The 13,317-nt window shown below is 38.3% G+C and overlaps 1 protein-coding gene across 2 annotated transcripts in view; it reads left to right on the top strand.

Annotated features, from left to right (window-relative positions):
• Positions 1-13,081, top strand: part of LOC111871221 (neogenin-like) — a gene marked incomplete at its 3' end in the record, with an annotated part of 194,057 nt that extends 180,976 nt beyond the window's left edge. The window contains 4 exon segments of one of the 2 annotated variants that reach the window (XM_033754162.1): positions 3,975-4,136; positions 8,641-8,760; positions 10,948-11,098; positions 12,939-13,081. In XM_033754162.1, coding sequence (XP_033610053.1) covers positions 3,975-4,136; positions 8,641-8,760; positions 10,948-11,098; positions 12,939-13,081 — 576 coding nt within the window. 2 annotated transcript variants of the gene reach the window in all.
• Positions 13,082-13,317: the final 236 nt, after the last annotated feature.

Here is a 13,317-nt window from a genome sequence, read left to right as displayed (position 1 = left end):
ATTGTCATCTCATTGGTGGAAGACTTGAATGTCAGTCACTTTAGCCCATTTCAAACATGGCACCCAACTCTGAACTGCCATTATGTACTATTAAGATGGAACTAGCAGTTACATGAGAGGGCAGCTTGCTACAGAAACAATGTCCTTACAAGTATACCTCACTCAGCTTGAGCACATCTCTCATTAAAAGTCGATCATTGTAATGTTCCTCCTGGTATCAAATTACAATGGGGGAAGAAGCTGAATTATTGTGAAAGGGTTTGTAAGCAGCTCAGTGTGGTAGGCACTCTTGTTTGAGAAGTGGAATCCCTCATAGTACAATGGAACTGGTTTTGTGTGCATCAGTGACACAAAGTCCATAGGTCTGCTTAACATTGCCAGAGATGCAGAGAAGGCCAACTTCTACTTTTAGGTTCAGAATGTGAGTTTGAGTGGGTGGCAACATTGTGGGCAAAGATAATCGTTAGTGCATTGTTTTGCTACATAATTTATACTGTGTGAGATTTGAGGTTGTCACAATGGTAACCGTGAAGAGTACCATCTTCTGAGATGTGACATTTGTGTTTGAAAGAATGTAATTTTGTACCAATATGTACCACTACTCACACTCATATATCAGGTAATTCATTGAATGTCATAATAATAGAAAGACAAGCATTGAGATTTCTTTGTCACAAGCTGATGACTGTTTGTTATGTAAGAAGTACCTGTTAAGTCACATTTTCAAGAGTCCAATTTACGTAGATGTACACGTTCTTTAGTGGAATATTTGTTGATGCTGTGTTGGTCACTCAGTGTGAGTGAATCTTATTCTGTTACAATGAATGTTCTAGCATTCGCATTCACAAACAGGTTCCTTCCTTGAAATTGATTTCCATCCATAGTGTGGAAGGGGATGGATGGTATTTTCTTTCCCTGTGGTACCATAATGACATGACAGCCTAACATTACTTCCAGACTTATGGCTTGATTTATTCGACCCCTCAAACCCCTAGTAGAGGGTGCACAGAGAAACAGACTAACATTTATTTTCCTAGCCTTGACAGAATATTAAAGTGCCTCTCATCTGTTTGTTTTCATACTAAACACCAGTTTGATTATTTTTGTATAGGAATTTTGACTGCTATTGACATTCAGTGTGATCTATGGGGTATGTTATATATGTATGTAAGAAGGTGATTATTTTAATAATTGATTTCCTAACCCTGTGTTAAGTGGATCCCTTGTTACACAGCATGGTGTGTCCTCAGATTGTGGATGGAGGTCTCCAGATATGGAGGGTAGCTGAGAATATATTTAAGTGGACAGCCAACAAGGGGTGGTCCTCTAGCATGGGGGTTTGGGGTGGGGCTAACAACTCCTCACCTTAAAATATAAGCTTCTTACAAAATGTTACAGGGACCTTGGACTTTGATGGAATTATTCAGATGACCTAAATTAAGGAAAATGGACATGAGATTTGTTACATGGAATGTAAGAAGTGTGTATAGGGCAGGTTCACTCATAACAGCTGTGAAAGAAATGTCAATATAAGTTAGATTTAGTGGGAGTACTGGGGGTCAGATGGGACAGGTGTGGCACCAAACCAACAGGTGAATATGCATTTTTCTGTGGAAAAGGGAATGAGAATGATGAATTAAGTAGAAGTTTTTTTTGTACTTAAGTTAATCATGTCAGCAGTTAACAGAGTGGAGTTTGTTAGTGATATTATAAAAGATTATTAACGCCATCCAGTGTGAGCAAGCAAGGGGGCATATTACAGATTGCAGACGTAGCAAAACAACGGGCTAAGAAACAGAAAAACAAGCTGCAGAAACGAACCTTCTGGAATAATCACATAGCTCTAAACAAGTGGATGATTCCCCTTATGAGGTGGAATAGGATTTTGTGAAAAAATTTAATGGATTTTGATTAATTACTTATGTCATTTTAAAGGGACTGCATTTGTGGTGGACAAAGTGACGCTGGGGCAGGTTTTCTCCAAGTACTTCAGTTTCCCCTGCCAAGCTTCATTCCACCATATTCTCCATCATCATAATCACCCAGGGCAGGCTACAATAGGCCAATCAGTGGCTGCCATGCTGAGTGGACCCAGTAGGATTCCACCCCCCACTAAGTGAATTTAATTTTTTAAGTGGACTGCAACGCGTGGTTTTAGCGCACATCAGAGTAGTGTAACAGTTTGAATGCCTTAAGACACCTGAAGATGGCCATCTATAGCCGAAACATGTTGTGTTAAGCGTTAAATGGTGAATAAATAATTGTTGCATTATTGACAGACTGTGGATACATAGATGTTTCATTGATAAATGTTGTGTTTTTTAATCTTTCATCCTTTACATGTTTCGGTTGGAGTGACCATCTTCAGGACATTATTAATACATACAGAAACTACTATTACAATGTCATAGATATAAAATATTGTATCCTTTAACAATATCTAAGATGTGCATGAATTTGTTAAAACATTTGTAAATTATTATAATTAGTCTATTTACAAAGAAATGTTTAAAAACCTTTTTGTTAAAATCCAGAACTAATTTGGTTCATGTCTTTATACCTCTCTTTAAAGGAAGATGAACATATTCCACGTTGTGGTTCCATTATTTAAAGGATAGGACTCTTTAGTGTCATTGCCCAGGCTGAACCAAATAAAAAGTTGTTAGTAATAGGATGTCGTACATAATACCAAGAGGTCGCTGTTGTGATCTCATTGTTCTGAATGTTCATGACCGAACAGAGGATAAAATTGATGAAATGAAGGGCAGCTTCTATGACAAACTAGAACATGTGTTTGAAAAATCACCTAAATATCATATGAAACTTTGTAGGAGATTTCAGTGCCAAAGTAGATAGGGAAGACATTTTCAAACCAGCAGTTTGGAATGAGAGTTTGCACAAGATTAGTAATGATAATGGATTTGGAGTAGCAAACTTTGCCACATTAAAAAATGTGATTGTCAAATACACAGTGTTCCCACATCATAACATTCATAAATTAGACAACTCCTGAAGGAAAGCCTCACAATCAAATAGACCATACTTTAATAGATAGAAACTAAGAAATCATGTTGCAATTCATATATTTGATTTGTAGTGTTAATTTAACACCATGCAGCATGGTTCTTTGTGATAATTTAATACTCACTGAGTTGCATAAGAAATTTCCAGCCTTTTGGTATTTATTATCATGTTCACAGGAGCCTGCCACCAGTCCATATCCTGAACCAGCTGAATCCAGCCTACACACTGCTGTCCGGTTTCTTTAAGGTCTATTTTATTATCCTCCCAGATATCCTTATCAGACTTGTATGCGTTTCTCTTTCTGTCACAGGTGCCGTGTGGCCCACTCATCTTGTCACCATTGTTCAGCCTAATAGTGTTTAGTGGGGAAGCTCTTCATTATGCAGTTTTCTCCAATCCATTGTTACCTCCTGGCCCTCAGATCCAAGTATTTTCCTCGGCCTGCTGTTCTCAACGACCTTCAACCTATCGTTCTTTGTTCATGCAAGGATCCAAATTTCACATCCGTTCAATACAAGTGGTAGAATTATAAGTTAACGAAATGAATCTTAAAATTTTAGATAGCCCACAGGAAGACAAAGGATCTTAACTGAGTGTAGCAAACATTCAGTCCCCTAAATTTTTTAATGACTGCAGTTTTAATTTGTTTCTATCATTGAACGTTTTTAAAGGTATTTTTACTTTTTTTATACTACGATTTTGTCTTGGAATTTGGTGCTGACATATGAACGTAGTTCTTTTGAGTATTGTGTAGTGTTCAAGAGCTGCAAAATTGGAGAAGAATGGATAAACAGATGCTGGATGCCCATATAGAATATGTCTTGTAATACATATTTGCTACTTTCAGGTTTGGATTACAGTGCAGGGATTTTCACATTCTTCAGGAATTTTACAGTTAAACATTGACATGGCATCCACAAATGTTGTTGCATCTGTGTTTAATTTTTCAGGCCTGCCACAACTGCAGCAGCCAGCAGATCAGCGAGTGTTCCCAGGACAGACAGCTTACTTCAGTTGTTGGGTGAATGCTATTCCACAAGCCACTATCACATGGCTGAAAGATGAACGACCATTACACCTGGATGAGACTCGCATGTTGGTCCTGCCCTCTGGTGAGACCATATTCTCATGGAGAAATAAGTTTCTCTCCTGAATTCATTAGTGAGTTTATATTGTATTGGTCCTTCTGTACCAGTACCACCTGAATACTTGAGAGGCTGCAGATGGTGCAGAGCTGAAAGAAGTTTTCACTTTCAGAATGCTCACAGAAATAAAGTGTGTATTAATGTTCTAATGTCTGGGCATTATGGTTATCTTTGACATTCAGAATTCAAAACTTAATTTTTAATTTGAACTATATTTTGCAGACCCCACCTTATCGTGATGGTGGGGTTTGAGAGCTCCTGAGACCCTGAGAGCTATGCCGGCGGTAGTGTAGCTACTGGTAGGACCACCCATGCCGGACAGGTCAAGGGGTAGGAGCCAGACAGAGAGGGATACCCTGGTCCTCCAGGTTGGGAGTTGGGCATGAGGCCAACAACCTCACACCATAAAAACTAAGTTCTTCAGAAATCCAAGGAAAGAGTAGCCGGACAGACCTATTCAAGATGACCTGGAAAATGTTTAAAGGATTTGAGAATTGGATCTTGGAATGTATGTGTATTATCTCTTTACAGAGCCGGAGCACTAAAAATGCTACTTGAACAACTAGATAGCTATAAACTAGATATCACTGCTATACAAGAACTGAGGTGGTTGGGTAAAGGAGTCATGGAAAAGAGGGATCATGTTGTACTCTATAGTTGTCAGAAGAAGAGTCACATGTTTGGAACAGGTTATATTGTTAATAAGAAAAGGAAGCATCTTATTTTAGCCTTCCAGGCAAAATCTCACAGAACATGTAGACTACGAATTAAGGAAAGTTTTTTAACTATAGCCTTGTTTGTGCACATGCCCCAACTGAAGATAAAAGTGATGAGGAGAAAGACTCCCTTTATGATGAATTGGATGAAATATATGGCGAATGTCCAAAAAGAGATTGTAAAATAATCATAGGGGACAAGAATGCTAAAGTGGGGAATGAGGATGTATATAGATCGGTTATTGGAAAACATAGCCTACATAACAAGTCAAACGATAATGGGATGAGATTAATAAATTTTGCTTCCTCAAGAAACATGGTAGTAGGTAGTGCAATGTTTAATCAGAAGGATATACATAAACGAACCTGGAAATCCCCTGATGGAAATGTGTTTAACCAAATTGAACACATCCTAATAGATGTAAGACATTGTTCAGACTTGATAGATGTCAGGAGCTACAGAGGGGCCAACATTGACTCTGATCATTACTTAATAATATCAAAGATTAGAAGTCAAATATCTAATGCAAGGAAGATACATGGATCCCAGCCTAAGAAATTGAATGGTGGAAAATTGGTGGAACAAGGAGATGTACTGGATTAATTAGTGAATGCCTGGCGGGTCTCTCTGATAGTGAGGATGTCAGTGAAGCTTGGAGGGGCCTCAGAGATGTTATTATAAATGCTGCTGATGCAGTTTTAGGAAGAGTGGAAAGGATAAAGTATAAGAATTGGTTTGATGGAGAGTGTGAGCAAGTGACAAATAAAAAAAACCAGGCATATAAGAGAATGCAGCAAAGGAACCATACTCGAGGGGCCATGGAAGAATAACGTGAAACGAGAAGAAAAGAAAAAATAATTGCATGCAAAGAAGAAAAGGGAATATGATAAACAAGAACTGATTGAACTGGAGCATTTAAGAAGTTCAGATGAAATTAGAGAGTTTTATCAAAAACTAAACAAGAGTCAAAAGGACTTTCAATCTAGAACAACCTTATGTAGAGATAAAGAAGGCATGATATTGAGTAGCGATGAAGCAATACTGGAAAGACGGGTGCAATATTTTGAGGAATTATTAAATGGTAATGCCTCCGAACGAGTGGAAGGTATGACCATAGACTGCAATGAAGGAAATTTTGAGGTTGAAGAGCCGGCGCCGACCATAAAAGAAGTAGAACATGCTACCAAAAAATTGAAAAATAATGAAGCTCCAGGAATGGATCTCATCATGGCAGAATTAGTGAAATTTGCAGGCCCAGAATATGCTAAGCACTTACATCAGCTAATAGTTAAGATATGGATAACTGAAATACCGTATTTACGCATGTATAGGCCGCACATTTTTTGCCAAAAATTCAAGAGGAAAATTGGGGTGCGGCTTATATTCGAAATATTCGAAATCACACTTCATTTAAAAAAAAATTATATTCATAATTAGTAATACAGTGTGTAATACTCCTGAAATAATATTCCAAGAAAATTATTTTTTCTATAATTTCTATCTGAAAATTGTGCTGCAGCCTGTACACGCACACGGCCTATACATGCGTAAATACAGTAATCCCAGAGAAATGGAACCTAAGTATTCTATGCCCTATCCATAAGAAAGGTGGTGTCATGGTATGCCCTAACTATAGAGGAATTAGTCTGTTGTGCATAGCATATAAAATATTTTCCAACATTCTATTTAACAGACTCTCTCCCTTTGTGGAAGGCATAATTGGGGATTACCAATGTGGGTTTCATCAAGGAAGATCAACTAATTATCAGATCTTCACTATTTGCCAGGTCCTTGAAAAGTGTAATGAATTCCAAATTGAAACATCATCTTTTCATTGACTTCTGATCAGCCTATGACTCCACAGATAGAAATAGTCTTTTTTCTGGCAATGGAAGAGATTCCCATTCCACGGAAGTTAATCACCTTAGTCAGAGCCACTATGAGAAAGACCCAATGCCAAATTAAGATTCAGAATATGTTGTCCAGCCCCATAATAACTAGAAATGGAGTTAGACAAGGGGATTCCCTAGCCTGCCTTTTGTTGAATATAGCATTAGAGAAGGTAGTTAGAGATGCAGGCATCAATACAAGGGGAACTATATTCTATAAGTTAGTTTGAATTTTGGAATTTGCAGATGATATCGATATAATTGGTAGAACACAAAAATCTATGAAAGAAGCTTTTCTTAATTTGGAAAGAGCAGCAAAAAAGATGAATCTACAAATTAACCAAAATAAAACAAAGTACATGCCAGTAACCAAGAAAGACTGTGCTAATGGACCTGCATATATTGAGATTGGCTCATATAAATTTGAGGTTGTATGTAGTTTTACTTACCTTGGATCAGAAGTTAACTGTAGAAATGGCATCAGTGATGAAATAAAAAAGCGTGTACTTGCGGCAAATAAATGTCTCCATGGCCTTAGGAAGCACCTGAAATCCCAACTAATACCCAGGAAAACAAAAACTATGATGTATAAAGTACTTATAAGGTCATTGCTATCTTATGTCTCTGAGGCCTGGCCACTGTCAAGATTGGATGAAAGACTGTTAAGTATATTTGAAAGGAGAATCCTGAGATATATCTTTGGACCAGTGGAAGAAAATGGAATATGGAGGAAGAGGTATAACCATGAGCTATACAAACTATTTAATGAACCAGACATTATTTGATTTATAAAGGTGAAAAAGCTTGAATGGGCTGGACACATAATATGTGCCAGTGAGAATAGAATGATTAAGAAAATACTTAATACTAAACCAGAAGGAAATATAAAAGTGGGAAAACCAAGATTGAAATGGGAAGAATGTGTGTGGCAGGACATACGAATTTTGGGTATAAAGAACTGAAGGAATATAACATCGAATGGAGAAGAATGGCGAGCAATCCTCAGGAAGGCGAGGGCTGACAAAGGGCTGTCGTACCAGTGATGATGATGATGATCATCATCATCATTTTTGCAGAATAATGAAACTGACACCCAAAAGAAAGTGATAACAACTTACCTTTACCACATTACCACATAACCCACCTGACATAGTGTTTAAAAGGTATATAAGGCTTTTGAGATTACATGTACACATGCGGACACTGCAGGAGCTTGAGTTCGATCCAACGTCAGGACATGTGAGATTTATGGTGACGCTGGGGTGGGCGTTCTCTAAGTACTTCAGTTTCTCCTGCCAATCCTAATTCCACCAACTGCTTTATGTCTTTCCTATTGTCAAAGCTGTCTAGTCTCAATACTGACAGTGTTATTAAAGAACAATTTAAAACTGGAATTTCATGTAGAAAATTAAGGTCTCCACAAGGCATATTACCAAAATATAACAAGGCAGAAAGTATTGCTCTTGCACCTGGACACCCTATTAGAAGCATGTGATTAAAGGCATCATGCTTTCTCACATTAAATCTCTAGGTATAAAAATTGTGGCTGAAGGTTTTAAGATCAGCATCTTGTAGTGTTATAGGTGGTCACCCCCTATGAATCTACACTGTGTCACAGGGTGGGTTGGTCCTGAGCTGATCTTGCAAACACTATTTGGGATGTGTTCACTTTTCGGAATCTTGTTCAGAACATTTGCTGTCCTGACTGTTTCCTTAGTTTTCATCAGTCCCTCCAGTCAAATGCCATGATAATACCTCAGGTAGGCCATGACCACTTCCTTCAAAATTCAGTCTTCATCAGACATCCTACTGTTCAGTGCTATGTAGTCTAGATACTAAAAGTGAATTCTACATGCTGATTGCAGGAGCACTGGAGATTGATGAAGTGAGAGCATCAGATCAAGGAAGCTACCGGTGTAATGCCTCAAGCCTGGACCAGCATCGTCTCAGTATTGCTGTTACACTCAGCATTAACATGAATCTTGGTGAGTTTTTGAAACATTTTAAAAAATTACATTGATCTGAGCTGTCCAGGTTAGGCTTATTTGGCAGCATCAGGTTTGTTTGATGACCTCCATATACCATTATCGCTGTCATCAGTTACAGTGAATGTATCGGGCACATAGTCATATCCTTGTTCTGCGCACTGACAAACAGAAGTTGAACAGCAGTTCATCAGAAACTTCCATTTTTAGCTGTTTCCATGCTAACTAACTCCATAGAGCAGAATTTCTGAGACTTGAGGCTTTCACAGCGGTGACTATGAAGAAAGCAGTCTTCTGGGATTTGGCACCGTGTATATGTGGTGTTAACCGACGTTTCGGACGAACGTATCGCCTCCATCTTCAGGGTAGGAGAAAAAATATAAGAAATCTGCAAGCGAAGAGACCGTGAGAACCGGTAAAAGCAGACTGTCGGTTAACACCACATATACACGGTACCAAATCCCAGAAGACTGCTTTCTTCAATTTCTGAGACGTCGATAGCTACTCATATAGTCAAGAAATTTAGTGCATTTTACAGATCCTAAAATTTTCTGATCATGTTGATGAGAGCCTGCCACTGGATTCTGTCCCGAGCCTTTTATTTACGTCTGTCAGACAGGCAGGAAGAACATTCAATACCAGATATAAAGAACATATTCATGACATTAGAAGCAACATCAGTAACACTGGATTCTCACACTACATATTGAACACTGGACATACATACAGAACAATGGCAGATAGCATGGAAATCATAACAATAGAGTGGAAGAGAAAATATTTGAATACACTTGAAAAGTATCACATTTGCGAAATCAGTAGGGATAATCTGCATGTGGATGACACATATTGATACACACAATCTCATATTCAAAGCGGTGCACAAAATTACACAAGACAACAGTACAGGCACTTCCCCCGCCCTTCCCCTCACCCCTCACCACCATGGTATACTATAAATATGGAAGTAAACACACTATAGACATGCACAGTATCTACCACAAGAGAGGAGAACACCATAAGCTAGTGGAGAGAGCAACGTATTAACAAGGGGCAAAGTGAGTAAATGTAAACAATCGTAATACTAGTAACAAAAATCAAAAACAATAATAAATTTGGGTTTTTATATATTGCAGATGTAACCACAAAAACAGGCTTACATACAGAAAACAACAGACCACTTCAACATAAACATCCAAGGAACGAGATTGAAATATATTGTCTGGACAAGTGGATGACACCCTAGTGAGGTGTAAAAAAGACTTACAGAAATTTTAAGAAAAAAATGTAATAAATGTTAGTAGAACGTAAATTACAGCATATGTTAATGTAACTAATGTTAGCTAGATTGTGATTACGACATTTAAAATAATGGAATATTGCAGTTACATGTGAAGTGAATGAGTGACAGTCAATACAGTATAACAGTTTTGGCAAATTAAGATAACTGATGATGGCCGGTTGGGGCTGAAACATATTTTAAAAGGGAAAGTGAAAGGAAAAGAATAGAAATAGTTGCATTGTTGACAGAAGCGTATTATTGTGAGTAAGATTTCATGGGGCACATGGTAGCGTAGTTGGTTGAGGCACTGTGCTACAAGCCAGAAGGTCACGGTATCAAATCCTGATGAGGTGGATTTTTTCAATTTACCTAATCCTTCCAGCCACACTGTGGCCCTGGGGTTGACTCAGCCTCTAACAGAAATAAGTACCAGGAATATTCCTGGGGATAAAGGATGGCCAGTGCATAAGGCTGACAATCTCACTGCCATCTGAGCCGATTGTCTAGAAAATGTGGAATCCTCAACATCTCACAACCCTATGGGCCTCCACGGCCTATTACAGGGATACCTCTACTTTTACTTACTTACTTTAAAATGTTACTTTCAGGTAGACAGTTATAAGTGGTAAATTAAATGTCCTATAGCTGGAAGGTATATATAAGTTGGAAAATCTGTTATTACTCTGTCTCCCATGTGGATTTTGTTTGTCATCATCTCTGTCCTATTAGAAAGCTGATAAGTGAAAAATTATTCAGCATTAGGCTTACTTACTTAGGCTTGCAAATACTCAGGAAACCACGAATAATGTTTTGGGACTGACAATTGCACCACTGCATTAATTATAGTGCCTGATGTCAGAGACAGCTTCCATTGCACTGAGTGTCATGTTTTCTGTTGGCAGAAGCAGGTGCAAACATAATGCCACCTGTGTTTGTGGCAACACCCAGGTCATCTGTGGTAATTGAGGGCAGCACTGTGACACTGGACTGTGCAGCCAATGGCAACCCTCGACCATGGCTGACATGGCTGAAGGATGGCATCACCATTGATATGGCGTAAGTGAATGAGGTGTTAAGCTCTACTGAAGGGAAAGGACACTAACAGCTGGATGACTTTCATTAAAAAAAAATTAGTCTGAGATTTGAGGTGTGGTGGTGACTGTAAAGTGTACTATCTTCTGGAATGTTACACTATGTGATCTTGTAGAAATTTACCAACATTTTTTAGGCATATTCTGCCTCCGTTGTCACCTTGCTCTGCTTATTGCTTGCCTCCACTTTGACCCTGAAGATGGAGGCAGTGCATTGCTCCTAAACATTTGTAAACTTCTAACCAGACTGTACAGTATAACATCTTAGAAGTCAGTATTCTTCAAAATTGGTATGATTATTATAAATATATTCACAGATACAATTTACACAATGTAATATGGGATCTTAATCTCACTAGTCAGTGAAACTTGTTTTGTTCTGGTCAGTGTTTATTTTAAACGTGTTTTAAGCCTTCATGCTAAGTCGATGCTCAGTCCATTTTAGGTTCAAATCCAGTCTGAAGGATAAATTTCCATTAATTTCTCAAAATAAATTTAATTAAAAATCTCTTATGCAGTAGAGTTATTACATTATGATAAACTAATAGTGCAGCTGATGGGTGCTTACACATCTCTGCCCTGCCTTGTCATGTAAATTATACCAGCAGGCTTATTACAGTGGATGGTATCATTAGACATTTAGTTCCTGGCTACAGATCCAGAGGTCCGGGTTCAATTCCTGGCTCTACCAGATTTTTGCTGAGAAGTAGTGGGTCTGGAATGGGGTCCACTCAGCCTCGTGATGATAATTGAGAAGCTATTTTAAGGAAATAGTGGCTCCGGTCTAGAAAACCGAAATTAACGGCCATGGGGATTCATTGCGCTGACCATGCAACACCCTCTATCCACAAAAGTTGGCACTAAACTTCACCGACAAGAAGCGGTCGTTCGGTCGGTATGGTTCGCTTGTGGACTAAAATCACGGAGTTTGTGTTTTTTGTTTTGTTTGTTGATGCTGTCTGCTGTATGGCATGTGGTCCCATGGCAGAAATAGAAGTCTGTGTATGTGATCAGATTATTCATGATCAGTTTCTGAAGAATTACCAAACGTGTTAACACAGCAGTGCTCTGTAATGCTCCTGACATTTTTAAGAAAACCAGTTGTGTTCGTGGGCTGCATATAGATTGATCAGTAATCTCTTTGTAACTAGACTGCCAGGCACTCACATCCAGATGTGAAGCAAAGGAGCATGGTTACAGGATGTCTTGGACCAAGTAGGTTAGCCCAGTAGTAACTTTAATTTGTAAGTGATCTGTTTCAAATTGTGGCAGTGATTATCTTAACTTGCAAGACTTCTTATGGTTTTCCTTGTTCTGCAAGGAAAATGCCAGAATATTACTGTGTAGTAGGTCAGAACTGCATTGTCTTATGCAGTGCTATTTTTTATACAGCATTGTTAAATCTCCTACAAATAAATAATTTTTATTTCATTGTGACTTTAGTATTTAGACACACAATTGTATATGACAATCACAGAAACATATGTAAATGAGACATGGGTGTTTCATGATGACTTAAGCTTTCCCATATTGGTCATTTTGTTGTAGATTGAGGAACAATCTGGTGATCTGTATGTAAATGTATAGAGAATAAAACTATCGTATATATCTGAAATATTTATTTACTTCCTAATTTTATTGACATGTCATTCCAGTACTTCTGCATTATGGTGTGTGTGTGTGTGTGTGTGTGGGGGGGGGCATCTTGCGTTGCCTCCCCAGTTTCCATGGGATACTGAGAAGTACTTTTGTTTGTCCCATACATCTGTGAAGTAATGCTGTAATTTTATTGAATTTTGTTGTAGGGAGCTTGGCAGTCGGTTCCACAAGGTGGGGACAGGCAGCCTGCAGATCAGTGAAGTTATGGAGCAGGACCAAGGCACATACCAGTGTCGGGCTGAAAACAGGGATGATTCTGTAGATGCCACTGCCACACTTGAAGTACATGGTATGTACATTGTCCCATAGACTTTAGACATTTTGGAGTATTACATGATGTAATATGCATTTTAATAGTGTATTCCGTATTCCGTATTGAGGGGGTGGGTTTCCCCATGCACTTAGACCGGTTACTGGTCTTTTAATAGTGTAACTATGATTTATGAATGTTCGTGTTTGAGAATATGGAATTATGTATAAATGTTATATTTTTTTGTGCATGTTTCATGTCATAATGCATTTTGT

This window comes from Cryptotermes secundus, unplaced genomic scaffold (assembly GCF_002891405.2).
Source record: "Cryptotermes secundus unplaced genomic scaffold, Csec_1.0 scaffold637, whole genome shotgun sequence".
Lineage (NCBI taxonomy): Eukaryota > Metazoa > Arthropoda > Insecta > Blattodea > Kalotermitidae > Cryptotermes > Cryptotermes secundus.
The sequence above is the reverse complement of the archived record's forward strand: the minus strand, read 5'-3'. Positions and strand labels throughout refer to the sequence as shown.